The sequence below is a fragment of the Eubalaena glacialis genome, chromosome 1 (assembly GCF_028564815.1).
Source record: "Eubalaena glacialis isolate mEubGla1 chromosome 1, mEubGla1.1.hap2.+ XY, whole genome shotgun sequence".
NCBI classification, from domain to species: Eukaryota; Metazoa; Chordata; class Mammalia; order Artiodactyla; family Balaenidae; genus Eubalaena; species Eubalaena glacialis.
In genome coordinates, this window is record NC_083716.1 from 179,281,211 (window position 1) to 179,302,783 (window position 21,573).

Below are 21,573 nucleotides of genomic sequence, written 5' to 3' on the forward strand. Positions count from 1 at the left end.
AGAATTCAGTATTTAAAATTCTTTCATTTATTTAAAAGAAAGCCAAAACTGCAAAGAAAAATGCAGTTTTAAGTAACATTTAATGGGTATCTTCTACAAGCAAAAACAGCCCATTGTTAGCCTATTTGCTAATATATGTCAAACTTAAGACATTTCAAAAGAATTCTCCTAAAACAAAGGAAATCATTATTCTTAGAAAGTTAAATTTTCCAGGCTGGCTGCAAAAGAAAAAATATATAAACAACTCAACATCTGTAGCTATTCATAGGGCTCAACTTTCTAAAGCACACAGATTATCCAAATCGTTAAAATACATTTTTTGCATACATCTTTTAAAGATGCTAACAATAAACATACTATATCCTTTAAATCACCCAGCCAAGGGGAAGTTATGTATGTGTTTGCATGCTCGCTGCTGATCTTAAGCCTACTTTGAGGATACTGCTGAGTGATTTTCTACAAGTTGAGAGCCAGCAAGTAATCGTACATACAGCCTACTGTCAGTCAAACTGAATTATCAGTGACAAACACAAATCTGCACACACCTTTAATGGGTAGCAAACTGATTTAAAAGAATAAATCAGCAGATGGCAGTCTTAACTTTCTAACTCTCATGATTATCAGGCCCTATTACTTTTAATCTGACTCCCATACAACCGTGTCAGCATGTGTGTTTGTTTTACTACTTGCCTCAATAAGGCTCACAGAATTTTAATAAAGTGCTGATTTATGTCATTTTATCATTGTTGCCTATAAAGAAATTTAGGCTAATCTGTCAACAATTTTGTCAATCATCTGACAAAATAATGGACCACTTCTAAGCAATATATGACAATCTCAACAATCACAGTGTTCAGATACAGGACTCCTACAATCTCTCACTTAAAGGACTGATTTTACCAGCTCACATTCTGAATCAAGCTAATGATCCCTCCACACCCTCCACCCCCAACTTGCTATATTGGACCCATTTAATTAACATGACATCTCTCCCAAATGAAATCTTCTGTAAGCATCCATCCATTGAGAAGGCTAAACTGTGCGGTGTATATCTAGGTTCCTTCTCTTTTAAAGTTCCTTCCAAGGAGGAAGAAAGATTCTTACTCAACAAAGAAAGATTGGAGATGTCAAAGAAGAAACCCACCGTAGCGCCACTTAACCCTCAGATTCCCTATTAAATAAAATCTAGATATGCAGTGTTTAATATAAGTCTAAAACAAGCACTCACATGCACAGATCTGCATTCTAACAATGCACACCTCTTCCCATGGAGTAAATGTCGTACAGCTAGAATTTAGACGGGCTAGAGTTCTGCATATCTGAATAAAATTCATCACATTCTTTCTCAGAAGCAGGGTATTGAGCCTAGTTTGATTCCAGAACAACTCTCTTCTCTTGTTCTATACACAATGCCAAAAATGAACATCCTCATGACCCTCTCCTTCAAGTATAAGTATATTAGAACTACATTTTCACTTGAGTATCTGCACATAATGCGAATCAGAAGTGTTTTTCCTCCTGGCCACGAGCATAAAGCTTTGCTCAGGCCCAGTTTTTCTTTCCGAGGAAGAGGTTCTAAGCCAAACAGTTCAGCAGAGCTCAGAATGAGCTCAGGATTAATGGGACTGTGTGTGCAAACAAACAAGTACAGTAAGTTACATAAATGCCCTGGAATTGAGCATGTAGAGAGTTTTTCAAAGAATTCCAAGTGGCGCCCAAAGGGATTAAAAAATTAATCTCCCTCCCAAAGGAAACCCTAAATTCTAATGTGAAAACATGTACATGAAAGTCTCCCTCTCCTAAGAGAACAAGTTCCTACAAAGCCGATGGGGGTGGGGAGAATTCTGCATGGGGCTTGCTGCCTCTGATGCCGACAGCAGTGTGCTCAGCTTAGGGTTGGTGGTAACATTCCCTGCAAAACAAAATCTCTCTGCTTCCACTCAGTGCCTCTGAACTACAGGGAGAAAAGGAGCAAGAATGAGACTTGGAGCAAAAAGGTTTTCTTTTCTTTCTTTCTTTTTTTTTTTTTTTTTTTACCTTCAGATGACTCACTGGAAAAGGCTTACGAATGGTCTCCTTGGAAGAGACAAAAACATGCAATATTTCTTTCAGTTGAAACAGAGTGTAAACTCACCTTCAAGTGGCAGCCTGGTTTCTATTTCACAAAGGAGAGACACATTTCTCCTCTCTAATTCTTTGAGAAAAGAAGCTCTCTATTTCTTAGCTGTCATCCTCGTACTCCACCTGCAGACATGTGCCTTAGTTTGTAAGAGCATGGTGACCACCATAGACCCATGCTGGGGAAAACGCAGGCTTTAGACTGCAGGAATAAAAAATAAAGACCTTGTCTGCAGACTAATATTGCTAGCTACCAGCAAGAATGTAAAAAGGGAAATGAGCAAGGAGGAAATAAAAAGAGAGAAACAGCCCTAGTCTGACTGAAAAGGCTGCGCCCTGATTTTCACAATCAGTGAGTCTGAAACCTGCTGCTGGTGAGATAAACTCACTAACTTCAGCAGCTGAGATCTGCTTGCTCACCCCGGTAGAGTCCAAAGAAGCCCTCGTAACGCAAGACTTTCTTAAAACAGTCAAAGCTGTTTTTGTACATCAGCTCCCCGACAACAGAGCCGGTGCCACGCTGATTCTGCATGCGGGTCTTCACCAGGTCTATAGGGTACACCGCGGTGGCTCCCACAGCTACAAACGAAACAATTGTTAGGCTTAAAAGAGAGCACAATTAAACGGAGAATCTGTAAGGACAACAAATCTCAAATCAAAGGACTAGAAAACAGAACACGGTATATATCCTCACAAAAGAGATTTTACGTAATTTTCCCTTCTTCCATACACAGCTGAAGGATCACAGGCTAGCAACCACTGGGATCCATAAATACAGCTGCTTCGGAGAGCAACTGCAATGGATTTTCAAGTCATCACCAACATTAGATAATCAACACTCAATTTCCTTTAACAACATTAAACTCATATATAACATATTTCTTTATATTTTCCATTAAATGCCTACATATTATACCAGTTACCTCTTAAAATAACTATATATCTACACATAGGTGGCTGCAATTTTAAAATTTAGTTTACTACAGCATTTTGGTAAATTAACCTTAGTTACAACTATAATATTGGAACCAAATCTCAATGACCCTACCCCTACTTACAGCATTCGGTTTATAAAAAAAAAAGCCCAGGCTTTAGAATTTCTCAGGGACTGAAAAATTTATAACATGAATTAGAGTATTATATTTTTCAACTGTTGAAAACCAAAACATGCTTTGCAACTTCTAAAACTGAGACTGAAAAGAAAAAATAAGTTCCAACAGTTTAGGCTTCTTTTGAAAAATCGTAAGTATTTTAATCACACTACTAGGTTCTTCTCAATAAAGCAACTTCAGATTTTATACATTTTCTATGGAGAGATTTAAGCAAAAAAAGCCTCTCAAATTTTGCCCAGAAGCAGGGAAGAGAGGTTCATTTTAACAAATAACCTTCAAGTCTAGATATTCTTCAGCCAGTAAAAGATGAGGTAGGGGGGGAAACAAGCAGAAAAGCAAAAGCGAATCACTTTGAGAGGTTGTTTTATTTCATAAGGTTCTGGGATTTGTACCCCAAATCTTGATCTCTTACCTGCCCTCACTCCTAACACCAGAAACACAGTCTTATTCTCCTTTTCTTCGTACTGGCTTTAACCAGTATAATTAAGGGGAGTGCAGCACGCATCCAAGACTTTCACATGATTACAGAGGTTTTGTCTTGAAGACAGACTGGAGCCAGAGGGGCCATGGCCGTGCTATGACAAGTCCTCTGATTGTAGGTAAAAATAAAGAATACTTCAGAAAGCCCTGCAGTCGTGACCCTTGGGAACAATGAACTGAACCTTTGCTGATCTGTCCCGGTCTAGTGAGATAATATTACATGAACGCAAGCTTGAAACAGCACATAGACATGTCACTCACCTCCAGCAACTGAGCCCAGAGTGAATCTGTAAGCAGACTCGGCAATCTGGAGCCAGATAGGCCTGCCTAAACTGTGAGATTGCTGTGGGGAAGAAGAAAACATGTAAAAAATTTTGGAAAAGCATACGGCGAATGAAAAAAGCTATAATTTGGCTGTGTTAAGATTTTGAAATAGATACTTCTATTATTAGCATTTAAAAACCATATCTGGCCAAATAGACACAGTAGCTTTTTCCCCCCATTTGCACGAGCCTATTAATGCCTCATTTATCTGCTACTACTGGGGAATACACTATCATTCTACAGAAGTGAATCTTTCAGGTAAGTAAATATTTCAGGTTTAAAATCATTTCCCCCTTCTTTACTTTAACCAACTTAAAATTTTAAAATCTTTCTAAAATGTATAAAAACTATCACGATTCCTAAATCAGATAATATTGATCATAATTTTCCACCTCTAATGACTGAAGGTCAACATATTCATATGTCCATCAATTTCTGCATCGAGATCTAACACAGCTGTTTGTGCTATCTTCCCACGCTTGACAACTATTACTTCTTTTACCAACAGCCTCCTAGTTTGATTTTGCCGCTTCTCATCTATCAGGACTGGAGAAACCACATAACTAGAATTGTTAGGATTATATGTAAAGCAAGGTCAAGGACTTCTCTTTTGGGCTAAAGTGAAAAACTTTAATAGCTGCTATTTCAAGGGTTCAGAGCCTTTGCCCCTTTATTTGTGGCTTTGAAGCTCAACCACTGAGGTTATCAATAGATAAGTATAGTATTTCTCACCTATGCTACCGAGCATTTGCTCTCCTAGACCTATGTATTCCTCAACTCTGCCTACGCAAAGAAAACACCTGAGGGACCTTAAAATATATATCCCTGAGGCCTGGGGTTTATAAATTTTTAAAAGGCTTCAAATCATTCTGCTGTGTAGTTAGGTTGAGAACCACTGTCCTAGCCACATTTGTAGTTCTAACATAAAATCTATGTTGAAAATAAAGCAAATGGGAAAAACCTATTGTGGTTCAGAATGTTATTTCATTGGTATCCCACAGCATAAAGGACTTGAAATAATTTGTCTATAGTAGTGTGTCAGTCTTGTTCTTTAATATTTTCATTATGAAAATAACAGTTATGTGTATAAACAGTCTGAAATGAAGGAATAAAATACTGCTTTATCATAAGAAAACTTGAAAAATAGCAACTTGAATGAGCTTTCAAAACACAGCATAATAAAAATGTTTAGATACTCTCACTAGAATAATTTAGAATAATTTAATGGAGAGGGACTCCATGCCTAAAATCTAAAGGAAAGAAAAAAGTAAGCTAGTCTACTCTCATTTGCTTTCATTTGTACAATCTCTTCAAAGTTCAATTAAGGAAGCTAAATATGGCAAAACCAGATATTTATAAACAATTTGGGAAGCAGCCTATAGAAAGGTTTTATCTGTCTTCCTGTTTTGTAAATTTTGCACCACAGTAAGCATCATTTCTGTTTGAACAAAAGCATCTGATATCTAAATATTTAACGTTTGATTGTGATCTCTGTAGGCAGAGATCTTTAAAAGCTCATTAGGCTTGTCATAGTGTTGTGGTTCAATATATTCTATAGTGAAGGAAAATAAGTAATGTTTGATGAAAAGTCAATAAGAAACCCTTGGAAAATCTGGCAATTAGTCAAACACCATTACTTCAAACAAAATCACTACATATTTTATAAATGTCAACTGTCCCAATATACCAACTTTATTATAATGAAATTAGGTGAAAGCATACATCTATTACATCCAAAACTGAATTTAATACATGGAAGAAACCATCATAAAAAAGGCGAAAAACTGTACAAAGACATAATCATGATTTTGTAGGGAATACATTTTTTCCTAGCAAGTTAGCCCAAGCAACTGCATGGCCATCCATTATGTTTGATTTACATGCTGTAACAAAAGTAAGCAATTAACAATTTAATATTGATATTTTATTTGAAATCTAATAAAGGAAAGAGTAGAATATTTTAACAAAACCTTGAGTATAAGCCTAATTTTGACTCATTCACAAAACAGCAAACAATATGCCATCCAAAAAGATATTTTCTGTTCCATTTATTACTATGATAATAATACTAACTTTAGACTGTTTAGAGATTTGTTGTTCCCCAAAAGGTGAAAGTACTTTACCAAGCACTCAGGACTGTTGCCCTAATGCAGCCCTCAGGGGTCCAGTGTTTTTCAACCTTCTGTAAATAAATTCCCTTGTGAGACCATAGAAGGATGCTTACTCTCAGCAATTTCTACCCACAGTGAGACCACACTGTACTATTTTGCCAGTCAGTCCACTCTACATACAAAGGTAAGATGGCCACACTATGGACAGGACAGGCGACTTGCCAAAGGTCTCACTGTGAAATAGGGAATAAGCAGAGCAACGGCCCTTGTCACTCCACTGCATTCTCCATTATAATTGAACACTCCTGCCAGGCAAAGACTGTAAGCACTTAACTCCAATATATGATTTCATTTATAAATTATATGCATGTTTTACTGTACTAATTATATACATAAAAATCTAATATATATTATTAAATTACATATAATACACATCTAAACATACAAAAATAGAAATTATAAAAGAATGATGAAATAAAATGATTTTTTAAAATTTTATTTTGCATTTATTAATGCAAAACCCTTCTCAGTATCACTTTAAAATATTATATTAACAGAATATGCTTCAGTTAGTTTTTCAAATATTGATTGAACACAATGAGGGTAATGAGTTAATTCTGATTCTCTGTTTCAAAAACAATCCAGTTGAAAACAAACGCATTCTGTATCTCTGAGGTAAAGTTGATGTTCAACATCACATATTTTAAAGAAATTCAAGTTATGGCATTTTGGCTTAGATTTTAAAATCTTTTATAACCAATGTGGCTGTTATACTACCTATATAGCATATATGTTTTTAACTTCTAAAAATGCACGCATAAAGCTTTTTTCCAAAATCGAAGTTTCTCAGTCACAAAACTGGGTGAAAATAAATCCATTCTCATAGATTATGAATTACTTTCAACCATGACTCCTTTCAAAAGAATATGTTAAATTTAAAACTCACTGACTAAAAAGAGCTATGGTCCCAAATATGAATCAAGTACTGGGGAGGGGCAAGATAAGGGTATGGGCCATATGATATCACTGATATGTGGAATCTAAAATACGACACAGGGCCTTCCCTGGTGGTCCAGTGGTTAAGACTCCATGCTTCCACTGCAGGGGGCACAGGTTTGATCCCTGGTCAGGAAAATAAGATTCTGCACACCGTGCGGCACAGCAAAACAAAACAAAACAAAAAACAAACAAAAAACACCCGACACAAATGAACATTATCTACAAAACAAAAACAGACTTACAGATATAGAGAACAGACTTGTGGTTGCCAAGGGGGCCAGGGGGTGGGGAGGGGGGACAATTGGGAGTTTAGGATTAGTGGATGTAAACTATTATATATCAGATGGATAGAGTGTGTGGGATAGTGTGGTCTTTGTGAGCTTCCACCATGGCGTACCGGGGCCAGGGCCAGAAGGTGCAAAAGGTGATGGTGCAGCCCATCAATCTCATCTTCAGATACTTGCAAAATATATCTCGGATTCAGGTGTGGCTTTATGAGCAAGTGAATATGCGGATACAGGGCTGTATCACTGGTTTTGATGAGTATATGAACCTCGTATTAGATGATGCAGAAGAGATTCATTCTAAAACAAAGTCAAGAAAACAACTGGGTCTGATCATGCTAAAAGGAGATAACATTATTCTGCTCCAAAGTGTCTCCAACTAGAAATGATCAATGAAGTGAGAAATTGTTGAGACGGCAATGCAGTTTGTTTAGGTGTCCTTTGTTAGAAGTGTAATTCTAAAGCATTTATTCATATTGTTTTGCTCACCTTTATGTTATTACCAGATGACAATAAATACTGTGGGATTGTTTTTATTTAAAAAAAAAAGAGGATAAACAACAAGTTCCTACTGTATAGCACAAGGAACTATATTCAATATCCTGTGATAAACCATAATGGAAAAGAATATGAAAAAGAATATATATATGTGTAACAGTCACTTTGCGGTACAGCAGAAATTAAACACAATGTTGTAAATCAACTACACATCAATGAAATTTTTTAAAAAACTAAAAACAAAGGGAGGGTAAGTGATTAAGAGACACACGCTACTATGTATAAAATAAATAAGCAACAAGGATATATTGTACAGCACAGGGAAATACAGTCATTATTTTATAATAACATTAAATGGAGTATAATCTATAAAAATACTGAATCACTGTTATACACCTGAAATTAATGTAATATTGTAAAAATCACCTATACCTCAAAGAAAGAATCAAGTAACCACTAATTCCCTTATTCATATAAAAGCTTTCTCCTGTGTTCAAGCACATATATATTCTTTATATGCTCTTCCTTTAAAGAATGTTTGTAAGCCCTACAAAATCCGATGAAAACTGTAGGATTATACTGTCTTTAATTCTTAGCTAAAAACATCTCTAACTATAAATACCCAAATGCCTTTTGAAAATGTCACCTCTGCCCTTATTAAACTGCATTCTATCTCTTAAAAAACATACAATATACGGTTACTAAGGGGTTTTTTTTTAGGCTTAGCTATCACTATAACTTATGGTTCACTTATATTCAGGTATGTAAATTAATATAATTAATGCTATGGATTTCATTTCATGAATATTCATAAGTAGAATGCTACTGTAGCTGTCATCTCTATTAATGACTGTGTACTGAATTTTTTAGCATTTAGGCTGAAAGAAAATCTCAGCACTAAGAAGATCACCTACCGTGAGCAAATGGGCCAAAGCAAAAGGCCCTCTTTTCCTTAAGGTTATGATTATGATCATGAAGGTGATATTTAACAAGATTAATTAAGTGTTTTTCAAAGCAAAATAAGAGTTGAAAATCTTAAATGATTTTACACCTGCTCCCTAAGCGTATGTGTATGATAGGAAATGAGGAAATGGCTCGAGAGCTCATTGAGAGAGGAGAAAGTTCTTTTACTTTGTTGTTAAAAGTACCTTATCCTATAAATGAGAATTAGATAAGGCAAGATCATGTCAGTTAACAAGTCAAGCACCCTGCCCAAACCAAGCCGCTTCATGGAGTATGCCAACCCAACGAAGAGAACTGCCTCTTCCAAATGGCACACTATTGACAGACAGAAGAAAAGGAAGGAAAAGCTGAAGTCTTTTATACTGAGCATGGGTTGTAGCGGGAGAGGGGAAGGCTAGACTTTACACCAACTAAAAGGTATGACTGTAACAGCAAAATAAGCTTAGGGAAAATCAAATTCTTTCGTCTGCAAATCACATCTATGAATTTAATACGCCTGAATTTGAATTCCATACTCTTGGCCTCATAAAACAAGATTAAAACCCAAAGCTGTGACGATATATACTTTTTTCTCAGTGAGAGGTGAGGTTAAATTGTGTTAGAGACTGTAATAAGTCTTTAATTCTAATACTTTAAATGAGGTAAATGGCTAATAAATACATAAATAAAATTAGTATAGAAACCCAATCTCCTCCTTTTTGAGAACAGACTTCCATTTATGGTAAAACTATTGCAGATGACAGAGGTTAAAAGTTCTAAAAAAAAAAAAAAAAAAAGAATTAGTAAGTGGATTGTAACGCTTTCTCGTTACTCATGAAACCAAAGTTCTCAAGAAGGTCCATTGGAATGCAAAACACACAAAGAGACAAACTCCTATTGTCTAAGAAATGCTATATAGAAAACGGAGAGAAAAATCATTCTAATAATGTTCTGATAGAACACAAGCCAGCTTATATTCCAAAAGTTCTTTGTGTGAGTGGTCTGTAGCTTGAATATAATTTCCCAAAGAAACAAAACTTTAAAAAAAAAGTATTTATATGCCCAAGCAGGTCCATCATAGATAATTTACCCCATATAGTTGAAAAAGCAATTACATGGTATACAGTAAAGAAAAAAAAAAGAAGTTGCCTACCCATTCTCACATTGGGCTAGATAGAATTGGTCTTTAACCTCCAAACACTTCATGCTTCAAAAATGTCACATCCTCTTGTCTCTGCAACCCACCTCCTTTTATTTAACCCATTTTACCCAATTGAAAATTTCCATTTTTCTCATTGGTCATCTCTATACCACAACATATTTACCCATTCTACTATGGACACTTATTGCAAATAATGCTGCTATATACATTGTTGCATGTTCCTTTTAATCAACATATGTACTTATTCCTGTTAGGGACTACACCTGGGAGAGGAACTGTCAGGTCACAGGATATATGTCTCTTCAATTGTAGTTGATACTCCCAAATAGTTTCCAAAGTTGTGATGCCAGAAGTTTCTGACAGTTCCCATTCCTCCACCTCCTAAACCACACTTGCCATTGTCAGAGTATAATATTGGCCAATCTGGATAGTATAAAACAGTATCTAATCGTAGTTTTAATGTGTATTTTTTTCTGTTTACTAATGATGCTGAACTAACCTCCCCTCCCCTCCCCTCTCCTTCCCTCCCCTCCTCTTCCCTTCCCCATTTAGATATCCTCTATCTTTCCCTTTTGTGTAGCCTGTCTTTTCACCCTTTCAGTGATATGTTTTAATGAACAAAGGTTCTTAAATTTAATGAAGTTCAAGTTATTAATCGTTTTCTTTATGACAGGTATTTTGTGCCCTGTTTGTGAAATCTTTGCTTATCTCTCGATTATGAATATAATCTCCTATGTTATCTTCTCTAAGCTCTCAAGTTTAGAACATCCCAACTGGAACGGACTTTTGTGTATGGTATGGGGTGGGAATTTTTTTCTGTACGATATACATCAGTCATAATTTTTAAAAGAATACAACGTAGAATTTCAGCTAGCACAAAAATTTTAAAAGCAAAACATTTCAGGCAACAAAGAAGAAAATACAAAGATATAATTCTTCCTCACTTCCCATCCCCTTCCACCTAAAGAAAGTGGATGAGGGTGGATGAAGGAGTTGTGTCATGTCTATATTTGAGCCCAACTTTGAGTTTGCTCAGATAGCTTTCTCATATTTAACAACAATAACAACAACTATAATAGCAGTTAACATTTATTGCATGCTTAGTAGGTGTAAGTGCATTATCTCATGTAATTCTCACAATAACCCTATGAGATGGATATTACTGTCTCTTCTTAATAAATGAGGAAACTGAGAAAGGAAAGATGTTACATAATCAGTCCCCAAGTTCTTAACCTCTGCCTCTCTCATAACTTCTATTTCTGAACTCACAGATTCTCCATCATGCACATGTTTTCATAACAACTTTCATAGACTGAGATAACTACAAAACATGGCTTCCTTCCTATTTTTTATCTAAGTTTCAAGTAAATTCCTATAGAGGAACACTCTACATACAAAATGTAAATAATCATGTATTCCTAGTTTGGTAGTATAGATAAAATAAGAGAATCAAAAATGTCTTCTGGAAGTGACATGGAAACAGTTATGGTTAGCACTCATGTAATTCTGTGGCTTAGAGAATTTTAAAAAACAAGTCAGTCACTAAAATTGAAGTCTATATGGCTGCCTTAGAATGCCTCATAAATCTAAAATACATTAACTGAAAAATCCTGTTTCTAGACTGAAAACTGCAGAAAGTTTATTACTTTGTTTGCTATAATAACTTAGGCATATTTTTATATTATTCTACTTGGGTCCTAGCCTATATTCCTTACATAGCTTTTAATGCTACAAGGAAAAGGGAAGATACATTAAAATTTTTGAAAAAGAAAAAAATCTATTGATTCACATAACTTTTACAGAATGCAAGAACTTAAAGGATTCTTAGAAATATCTGCAGGTACTAATTTTACTAAAGGAGAAAGTGAGGCCCACAGAAACTTGTACCAGATCCCAAGGACAGTAAAGGTCAGAATTACAATGGATGTAACTAGGGATATTAACTTGAATCCCTCTTAAATAATCTTCATAAATCTATTTCTATGAAATTCTAAAAATTATTTACGACTTCTTTGAGTTTTATTTTCCCAGGTGTTGTTTTTACCCTAATTTACAGGGAAAAAATAGATTTAAAATCTTCATTTTATTTCTCTATTCCTAACCCTCAGCAATAAGACTACCCAATCTAGCTGATATGTGAAAGGAAAAATAATACAGTCTCTGACCTTCCTCCTTTGAGACCAGTGTAAGAACACCCAGGATCTCTACATGCTCTCTGGAGACTGCAGATCCCTGTGCCATCCTACTGTTAGAGAAAAGGCAGAAAAGGCACTCTACCACCATCCTGGATGCCAATCAGAAACACAGGGTAAGACGAGATAGTAGTGGTTTTTATCACTGCCCATTTTCTAAGTATCTGACAAGAGCTTTGAGGCCATCCATGCCAGCATAAAAAGCACCAGTGCTGCCACTGAAGGCAAATCATCTTCGAATCTGTCTTCAAAACAATTTCCAACAGTATCAGAATTACATCACCTTCCTAAGGAATCAGAAATATGAGCGATGCAGACTTAGGGCGCCAAAGATTACAAAAGCAACTTTCATTTATGGCCTCCAGGAAAATCGCTAGGGGCAAGAAAGGCGGGTAAAACAAAAAAGAGAGGCAGAAAGGCTTAGAAAGGAGGAAATGAGTGGGGTTTTTTAATTCATTACACTGTTTTTAATAAGCTAAATGAGATATTCCCCAGTTACAAATATTAAGGACACCCCCAAGGAAAGCTCTATTAATAGACCTGTAACACTAAAAAATATCTCCTTTTGAAATGCAATTTTTCAAACTTCAAGAATAAATTTTTATAAATGTGTACTACAAAATATAAAATTAAATTCAGTAAGAACTCTTTAAATATTTCAATACATCTCAAATTTTAAATAATTTTATTAAATTTTACTATAAATCAATGAATTGGAATAAATCCATCTATTTTTTTAAAGGATCTGAGAACATGTAACGAAAAGAAACTTTGATGTCAGCAGATAAGAGTTTTTTGCTACTAAAGAGGCTAAATCACAGTGGGTTACAGATATATTTTAATTTACAGGAAGCTTTATTACACACCAAGCAAAGTATTAACATAAAATGTAGATATAAAAGCAATTATTTTCCATTTTCAATTTACTTACCTGACTACAAAAATTCTTGTTTATTATACAAAGAAAAGCTGGAAATTCTAATTCGTTTCAGAGGCAGAATCATCATTCCATGGAGTTCAAGTAGAAGAAAGATTTGCTACTGAAACTTCCCACAGTGAACCACACTTATATACCTAGATCTTTCACTAGCACATGTGGCTATTCACCAGTGTGGTAGCAGTAAAGAAAAAGCAGACTTGGTCTCTTTCCATGGCATGCCCATGTAGCTTTTTTCTCTCTCTTCTTGTCTCCTGTCTTCATCCCCCCTCTCCCCACACCCTCTCCATCTCTCCTAGCCTCATAGGGCATCACAGCCTCCTAAAGAATCATGACGGACACGGGTCTCATGTGTATTAGACAAGGACTAGCCCTCCTATAACCCTCACCCCCTCCCCACCAAAACTATATGACCACTGCTGCAACTGAGGCTCCCTCCAAATGCTCCAGAAGTAGGGCTTCAGTTTAAATAAGATTTTTTAAAAACTGCTCCATTCCACTATTCAGGGTAATATCATGGGGTTTATTTTCCTACCAAGACAGTATTTTTGCAACCAGAAATAAGACTGCATTAACTTTATAGGACTCAGAGCTATTGTTTTTATCACTCAAACAAAAAACTAATATTATCAAAAATGTAATAATAATCAAGGTTTTCCTTCTGGTTCATTAATTAGATAGTTTTCCTGTGTTACTGTTGTAATCTATAAGACACATTCTCAGTGAAAGATTTATTTCAGTAAAGGAATGTTTTGTATTTTAAAAACCCTATAAATATCAGTTTAATGATACAAAATGAACTTAACACTTATCTTTAAATGTCACTAGACAAATGAAAGGAAAAAACTGCTACTCCTAGAGGGAGGGAAGCCAAGCCCATGTATGTCTGCACTCTTATTTTCCTCATCTTAATAAGCGAAAAGAAAAAAACCACAAACATAAATCTAGTCACTCCATAAAATACTCTGTGAGGGTAGGGGTAAAAGTTCTATAAAGGTAGTCTTTGAGCTAAGTAAAGTCTTTCTGTAAAGCAGTTTTTAATTTTCATAGATTCAGGAGCCTGAGGCTGTCATGTACATATTACTTCGGCATTTTTGAAGGTGATTCTGTTTATGATACTCCTCCTACCTGTCTCTGAAGTTCTGCCAGGTTGTAAGGTAAGGCCGCCTCAGCCAATGGGGCTATTCTCTCAATATCTGCCAAAGTCAAGCGCCTTCAGGCAAAAACACAGGAAAGAAAGAACTGTTAGATACCAACAAACTCCTCATACTAAGATCATCTTTCTTCAGAAAAAAAGAGGGTAAAAATGAACTATGGTTTAAAAGTAGTATTTCTCTATTCACACAGATCATTTTAGTGAGAGAAAAAAAAAACTTCAGACCCTGCTTGCCACACAAAAAGCAAAAGACTCTAAAGAAATAATGTGGAGTACACAAATTTAATGACTCCAAAGACAGATAATAAAATTAAAGAAATAATTCTTGCCAGAAGCAAAGTATAAACATTGACAGTTCATACACACTAAATATATTCCTATAGCATACATATTTAATGCATAAGTGCAAAGTCTCTTGAGAAGGATAAAAATAAAAGTGATAAATACCGGTTGCCTTTAAGGGGAAAAGGAAGAAGGGTAGAAGGGAGACATTTTTACGGCACGCTCTTCTATAAATTTATTTATTTTTGGCTGTGTTGGGTCTTCGTTTCTATGCAAGGGCTTTCTCTAGTTGTGGCAAGCGGGGGCCACTCCTCATCGCGGTGTGCAGGCCTCTCACTATCGCGGCCTCTCTTATTGCGGAGCACAGGCTCCAGACGTGCAGGCTCAGTAGTTGTGGCTCACGGGCCTAGTTGCTCCGCGGCATGTGGGATCTTCCCAGACCAGGGCTCGAACCCATGTCCTCTGCATTAGCAGGCAGATTCTCAACCACTGCGCCACCAGGGAAGCCCCGGCACGCTCTTTTAAACTCTTAAGAGTTTTGAACCACGTGAATGCACTACTGTTTCCAAAAAATTTTACTTTAAAATAAGTACATTCCCTGAACTAGCTAGTATGTCACGTCAGATCCAGTTTTGAGAAGCACTTTTTGAAAGCATTTATTATCATGGAGGTACAATACCTTTACTAAAAATGTGAATTCTAGATGGATGAGACATGGCCTGATAGTTCATGTCAATCACCAAAGACTGGCTGGCTTATCCAGTATCATCTCCAGCTCAACAATTCATTATGTAGCATGAAGGTAATAAATCATCTATGTACACTCAATTTCTATTAGTCTTCAGTTCTAGGGTTAAAACCCATTTTTTCAGATATGCCTACACTTAAGTAACTACTACAGGTGACTAATAAAATCTGATCACTTAGCAGATCACACAGGTCCTACTGGGTGCCCACAGACAAGGGTTTTTCATCTGGATTTGCATGAGACTTTGCAAATTAAATACTCTCTATGTGCTTTGGGTTTTCTCAATCTATAAAACAGAGGCATAAAACATCTGAACTTAACTATGATGATAACTATGATGATAATGTCACAGGCATATTTCAAGAAAATGATACTCTCCAACACAAAATGGTATATACTGTTTAGTAAAATCCCCATTCACAATGAATCAAAAAGATTATAAGATTCCTGAACATGTACTTCCATTTATTTTATAAATTTAGGCAAATGTCCACAAATCACTAAAAATTCCTAACACCTCCAGAGTCCAGATTAAATCAATTTTTCTGTCCCTCTCTTACTTCTTGTCACTTTCCTCTCCCCCTCCTCTATCATTTTCCTTCCTTTCCCGTTTCCCTCTCTCACACCCTTCAACCCCTTACTCCCTTTCTTTTTACCTCTCTCTCCATTTCTTCCCTCCCTTTTTCCTTCCCCTCCTCTCTCTCTTTTTTCCCCTCTTGTCCTCTTTCCCTTTCCCTCCCTCCATCTCCCCCTACCTTTAGTCTGTCTTCATCTGTCTCTCCTTCCTCCCCTGTTTCTCATATCTGCCTGTCTCTCTTTCTTGAAATGTATATACTGAATAAACTATTGTTTAAAAGAACACCACTGCTTCACGTTAAAATAACTGTCCTAAAAAATATCATGAAGAATTATTGGAATAGTTACCCTGTAGCATTATATAAGTCTGCAAGCTGGTACAGGATATCAATTTCTAGTGGGGTGACTTGTCCATAGCGTATGGCATTCTGGGCAAATTCCTCTGGAAGAAAAAGAAAATATTTTAAAATCTTAAAAGATTCTTAACATATAACAAACTTCTAACTTAACCAACTATTATCTGAAAGCTAAAAACATTTCAGTATTATTTTAAAAGTCTAAAACTGAATTTCAATACCTAAGTTCAATTATATAGAAATAACCACAAAAGTATGAAAGCTGGCAAAAGATAAAATGTTAAGATGATGAAACAGTAAAAGCAGATAAAGATAAATTAACTTCAGAGATAAAACAATCTCTTTAGGATCCTCTCTCTTGTCTTGTTTATTTGATTTGGTCTCCAGAGTTACAAGACAAAAGAATTGGCTCTTCTCCAGTCACCTAAAACTTCCCACTACAATTCAGCAAAAGGAGTAGGCTTGCCCATCTTTCTGTGGCAACTCCTTCCTCATACAAACAAGCCGCTGCCACTAACCTGTTTGACAGACTGGGCCAAGGTTCTTTTCAAAACTGTCAAAGCCACTTTTCCATTCCTGACCTCAGCATCCCATTAAATCCACCTGGATTTCTGGAGACCATTATGGCCCAAGTGAAGCATACACACATGTTAACATACTTTCTAGATCTGGCTTCAGAGTAGTAAACTTAGACCAACCTCATTCCCTAGATAAGGAAAAGTGAAAATGCTGAGATTCGAATCAACGTATATTTTTAAAATCTTACCCTTTGTGACTTCAACATCTTTCCTTGTGCCAGCTAGAGTGCTATATATCTTACGAACAAGCTCCATGTTATTCAGTAAGGAGTTAAATGCATTGAAGTACGAGAAGCTAACCTGGTGTGAGATACTTCCTCCAGCTGCCTAGGAAATGACAACACAGAAAGTTAAACAAACAAACAAAACCAAAAAAATACATTTATGGACACTGAACTTTTCTCAAAGAAGATCCAAAGGAGTCTTCATTACTAAAATGATTAACAGCCAGGCCATAAATACAAGGAAGGTATCGTGCTGAAACACTGTCAGTGTGTTTCATGCCCTCAAGGAAGTCTATGTAATTTAGGTGTTAAGGAAGAAAGCAACATCTGGAAGTTGGACTTCATGGTTCATCTACCTATAAGGTCAAAACCAACAAATACAATTATCACAGATCAAAACCAATGATTATTTAAACAGGATTTTCAAGACCTTCAACTATGGAACTCCTGCTAGTTCTGGATAATCCAAACCTCAATGTACAATATAAGGAGCATTTTTTAAACTTGCTTTTTTTCCCACACACATATACAAAAACCAGTGGTAACTGTAAATTTTAAGGTTATTTCACTATATCAACTCTCCTAATCTTTTCCTTTTTAAGCTTATTGTTATAGTTAAGATATAGAACAGTCCGTGCTAGGTTCTGAACCTCTATCACAAAAGGTACAACTACCAAAATCTCCAAAAGATGTAGAGAAAATCTAGAGATATAAATCATGTCTTTAGTAGAATAGTGCTAAAGAGGCTCTCTCATGCCTGGGGAAGGATGGGGGACAATATGGCCTTCATTACCTCTACAGGGTGAGGAAGTAATTTCTCCCTCTGTCCAACACTTGGACATAAACTCAAAAGTGAATATTTTTCATAGCTTGCAAAAGCCTAATTTCTAAGCCAAGAGTCAGAGGAACTCAGATGATTAAAAACATTTTCTATTAAAAACTCAAAAGAAATACTCATAGAAATACCAGTGTGACAACCTTAATCATAAAGGTCTACATTAAGGACAGTATAGGTAATGCTGGGCATATGTTCCCACCCCCACCATCCCTCACACACATGCATTAACCCAAATATATATGATATTTGTATTAGCCTGAATTTGGATACCAGCGACCCAAAAGCCAGACTCAAATTATTTAACACATTCCTCCAGAAATTGAGATGGCATTTGGTAAACTGAGGCTATAACAGGTCTATCTAACCCAACTGGAAAAGATTAAATGGGTCCCCTCACCCCAAGGCACTGAGTCCTTCTCTCTAGGATTTTCTTTCCTTCTTCCCTCCTTCTCTCCCTTTCTTTCTTTCCTTCCTTTCATTTTTTGGCTGGGGTACGAGGTGAGGGTAGGGGAGTGGGAGATGGGTGTCAAGGAGGTGAAATGTGTAGGAGAAAGTGACATGCTCCATGTTCAAATTCACTGAAGAAAAAGAACAGAAGTTGATCTTTCTACCCCCAGTCTGAATCAGGGATAATGATCTTCAGCTGAAACAACAAAATCCCTCATTGGCTTCCCTCCATTTAAAACAAGCAGCAATCAAAAATTGATACATAAGTACAACACATGAACAAGAAAACTGATAAGTGAGGACAGTTTCACCATTCTTTGTGAGGAAGTGGATGACATCAGTTTGCTATTGGTCCAGATGATTGCTTTACAGAGATTAGCAGTTTAGAGAACAAAAAACTGTCTGGTCCATGCAGACTGAATGCACAGGTGAAGGGGCAGAGAGAGGAGTGAGCCACAGAAGCTGACGCCCACGTATTTCCTCCATACCTTCTGCCACAGCCATGGTTATTAAAACAGTGTAGAGGCCAGTGATGATCCCTCTAGCAAACAGCACCCTGCTGGCAACAAAGGAAGGAGCCATCCTTATAGCAAGGCTTTGGGAGCCTGGTGGGATGGAAAGAGGCCAAAGGTGAAGGCAGTAGTGTCTGAGAGAAGTACTGCTCACTGGAAAAAGTAATTGCACACCCTTGTCTACAAACTCCCCTGTTTTTTTTAGGTGGACTCTGTAAATGGAAATAAACAATTTGGAAATACATGAGAGCAAGATGGCAGTGCTGAAAAAAGCAATTATGATCTGGGGAAAGACTATTCACTATCACCCCCCCACCTCCCTTACAGACACCTGTTTACCTACTACCAACTAAGCATAAAGTTAGAATAGTTGAGAGTGAGATAGGCCCAGGGATGCAATCCAGAACAATGGTTTCAAAGGTTTAAGGAAACAGAGAGTTGAAGTGGTTGCTTTTTACTTACTGAAACTAAGTTCTCCTCCACGAAGGGAGTAAGCATGTGAGACCGAATGGTAACCATGATGTCACTGAAATCCAGACCAGAAATCATGCCACTTTTGCTTTTGTCTTTCAGTGCAAAGGCTTGTCTTGCATGTTCCAATTGTAGTTCCTAGAGGGAAAGTTAGAAATGGGGCCTTAGGTTAACTAAAGCACATCCCGAGTGTGTTTTAGAAAAGAAGGATAGACATCCTTCCCCTACATGCATTTACTACAAAAATGAACAATATACAGCTCTGATAGTACAACAAAACTCTTCATTTCTTTTTAAAAAGCACGTTTTCCTGAAAATGTACTACATGTTACTCCTCAGGAAAAGTGAATCACAGAATGTCAATAAAGAAAAGGGAGGGAAAAAAACCTTTGTTTACTTGAGAAGTTTTCATCACTGAAAACCTTTCAGAGTATCTTTTCAGTGCTTTAAGTTCTACCTTTAAAATAACTAGTAACTCTCCTGCTTGAAGGCATTCTTATCATCCAAGAGTACTTTCTGAATTACAGCTGGCTCTCCACATCCGAGGGGTCCGCATCCGCAGATTCAACCAACTGCAGCTTGAAATTCTAACGTGCAAGTTATGAATAACAAACTGCATAAATAGTGTTCAGCTATCACTCTGTGTGGCTTTGAGTGATACTCATAAACTGTAGAACAATACAGAAGATCTCTAAACTTTTAAACTACTGGGCAGCTGACTTTTGTAATAGGTGATATCAAAAAAAAAAGGTGCCAGTAATACCCTAAGGACTATATAAAAGTCAAAATTTAGAGCATTTCTGCCCTGAGGACATATGACATAATCCAAATAAATCTGTTATCACAACATAATAATAGTGCTATTAGATGTCATTTTCACACTATTTGCAACTCTGGAAATAATATTCCTATCTAAATATATAAATATTATTCACAGATAAAGTTAAATATTGTAATTTAATATTGTAAATATTGTAATGGCAATTTGCATTGCCATTCATTTATAAAAACCTACAAATCAATGTTGATTTACCCTTTTCTGACATTTAAAATAGCTTTTGATAGAAGTTTCACCCTTTTACTAATTATATTTTTCTATATCTCAATAGTAATTCAGAGACATTAAGATTGCCTTAGCAGGTGTTTGTCTCATAATTCATTAAGTTATACATTTGTTTTATATGGTTTTCTGTATTTGTATGATATTTAACAATAAAACAAGTTTTTAAAATATTTTTTCTTAGCAGGTTGATAGGCTAGAGACAAGTATATCAAACCTACTAAATCTTTCAATAATCTTAACTTTTAAAAAATTTAATAACATTGTGGAAAACATCTAAACATATTAACATCCATCATCACACATGTAAATATTTGAATTTGAAATATTTATAAATATTCAAATATTCTATTGGTCTTGAAAAGACCAATAGAAGTAGAGAAACTAAAAGTCAACTGGTAAAAATGTATGAAAGATAGAGTACAAAATAAACAACCAGCATGATTTGACAAAGTTTTCTTTCCACCCCCTTCTGCTTTTTAAAAATTTCAACTTATTAAGGTATAATTGACAAATAAAATTATAATACATTTAAAGTGTACAGTGTGATGATATATGTATATATTGTGCAAGGACTCCCACCATTGAGTTAATTAACACATCCATCACCTCACATATTTATCTTTTTTCTTTTTTTTTTTTGATGAGAGCACTTAAGTTCTACTCTCTTAGCAAATTTCAATTATATAATACAGTATTATCGTCAGCATGTTATACATTAGATCTTCAGATCTTATTTATCTTATAACAAAGTTTGTGCCCTTTTTCCGGCCTCTTCCTATTTCTCCCACCCCCTAGCCACTATTCTACTCTGTTTCTACATGTACAACTTCTTTTTTTTTTTTTTCAATTCTACATATAAGTGATAACCATGGAGTATTTGTCTTTCTATGTCTGGCTTATTTCACTTAGCATAATGCCCTCCGAGTTCATCCATGTTGCTGCAAACGAGAGAATTTCCTTTTTTTTAAGTTGAAAAATATTCCATTGTATGAATGTGGAATAATATACATACACACACACACACACATGCACACACACACACACACACATATATATACACACACCACATTTTCTTTATCCATTCTTTTGTCAATGGACACTTAGGTTGTTTCTACACCTTGGCTACTGTGATAATGCTGCAAAAAACACAGGAGTACAAAAAA

General features: G+C 35.9%; 2 protein-coding genes across 5 annotated transcripts in view; one reads left to right on the forward strand and one right to left on the reverse strand.

Annotated features, from left to right (window-relative positions):
• SLC25A12 (solute carrier family 25 member 12) overlaps window positions 1-21,573 on the reverse strand; it is a 183,961-nt gene that overhangs the window by 23,367 nt on the left and 139,021 nt on the right. For all 4 annotated transcript variants that reach the window (XM_061184870.1, XM_061184879.1, XM_061184890.1 and 1 more), the window contains 6 exons: window positions 19,339-19,485; window positions 17,044-17,182; window positions 16,270-16,363; window positions 14,288-14,372; window positions 3,972-4,053; window positions 2,539-2,697 (listed from right to left, as the gene is read on the reverse strand). In XM_061184870.1, the coding sequence (XP_061040853.1) occupies window positions 2,539-2,697; window positions 3,972-4,053; window positions 14,288-14,372; window positions 16,270-16,363; window positions 17,044-17,182; window positions 19,339-19,485 (706 nt within the window). The remainder of the gene's footprint in view (window positions 1-2,538; window positions 2,698-3,971; window positions 4,054-14,287; window positions 14,373-16,269; window positions 16,364-17,043; window positions 17,183-19,338; window positions 19,486-21,573) is intronic.
• LOC133098784 (small nuclear ribonucleoprotein E-like) lies at window positions 7,533-7,811 on the forward strand. Its single transcript, XM_061201921.1, has one exon. The coding sequence runs from the start codon at window positions 7,533-7,535 to the stop codon at window positions 7,809-7,811; it is 279 nt and encodes a 92-aa protein (XP_061057904.1).

What these genes read in the sequence shown, in the direction of transcription:
- LOC133098784 (XM_061201921.1), top strand. Translation starts at nt 7,533, where the DNA reads ATGGCGTACCGGGGCCAGGGCCAGAAGGTGCAAAAGGTGATGGTGCAG.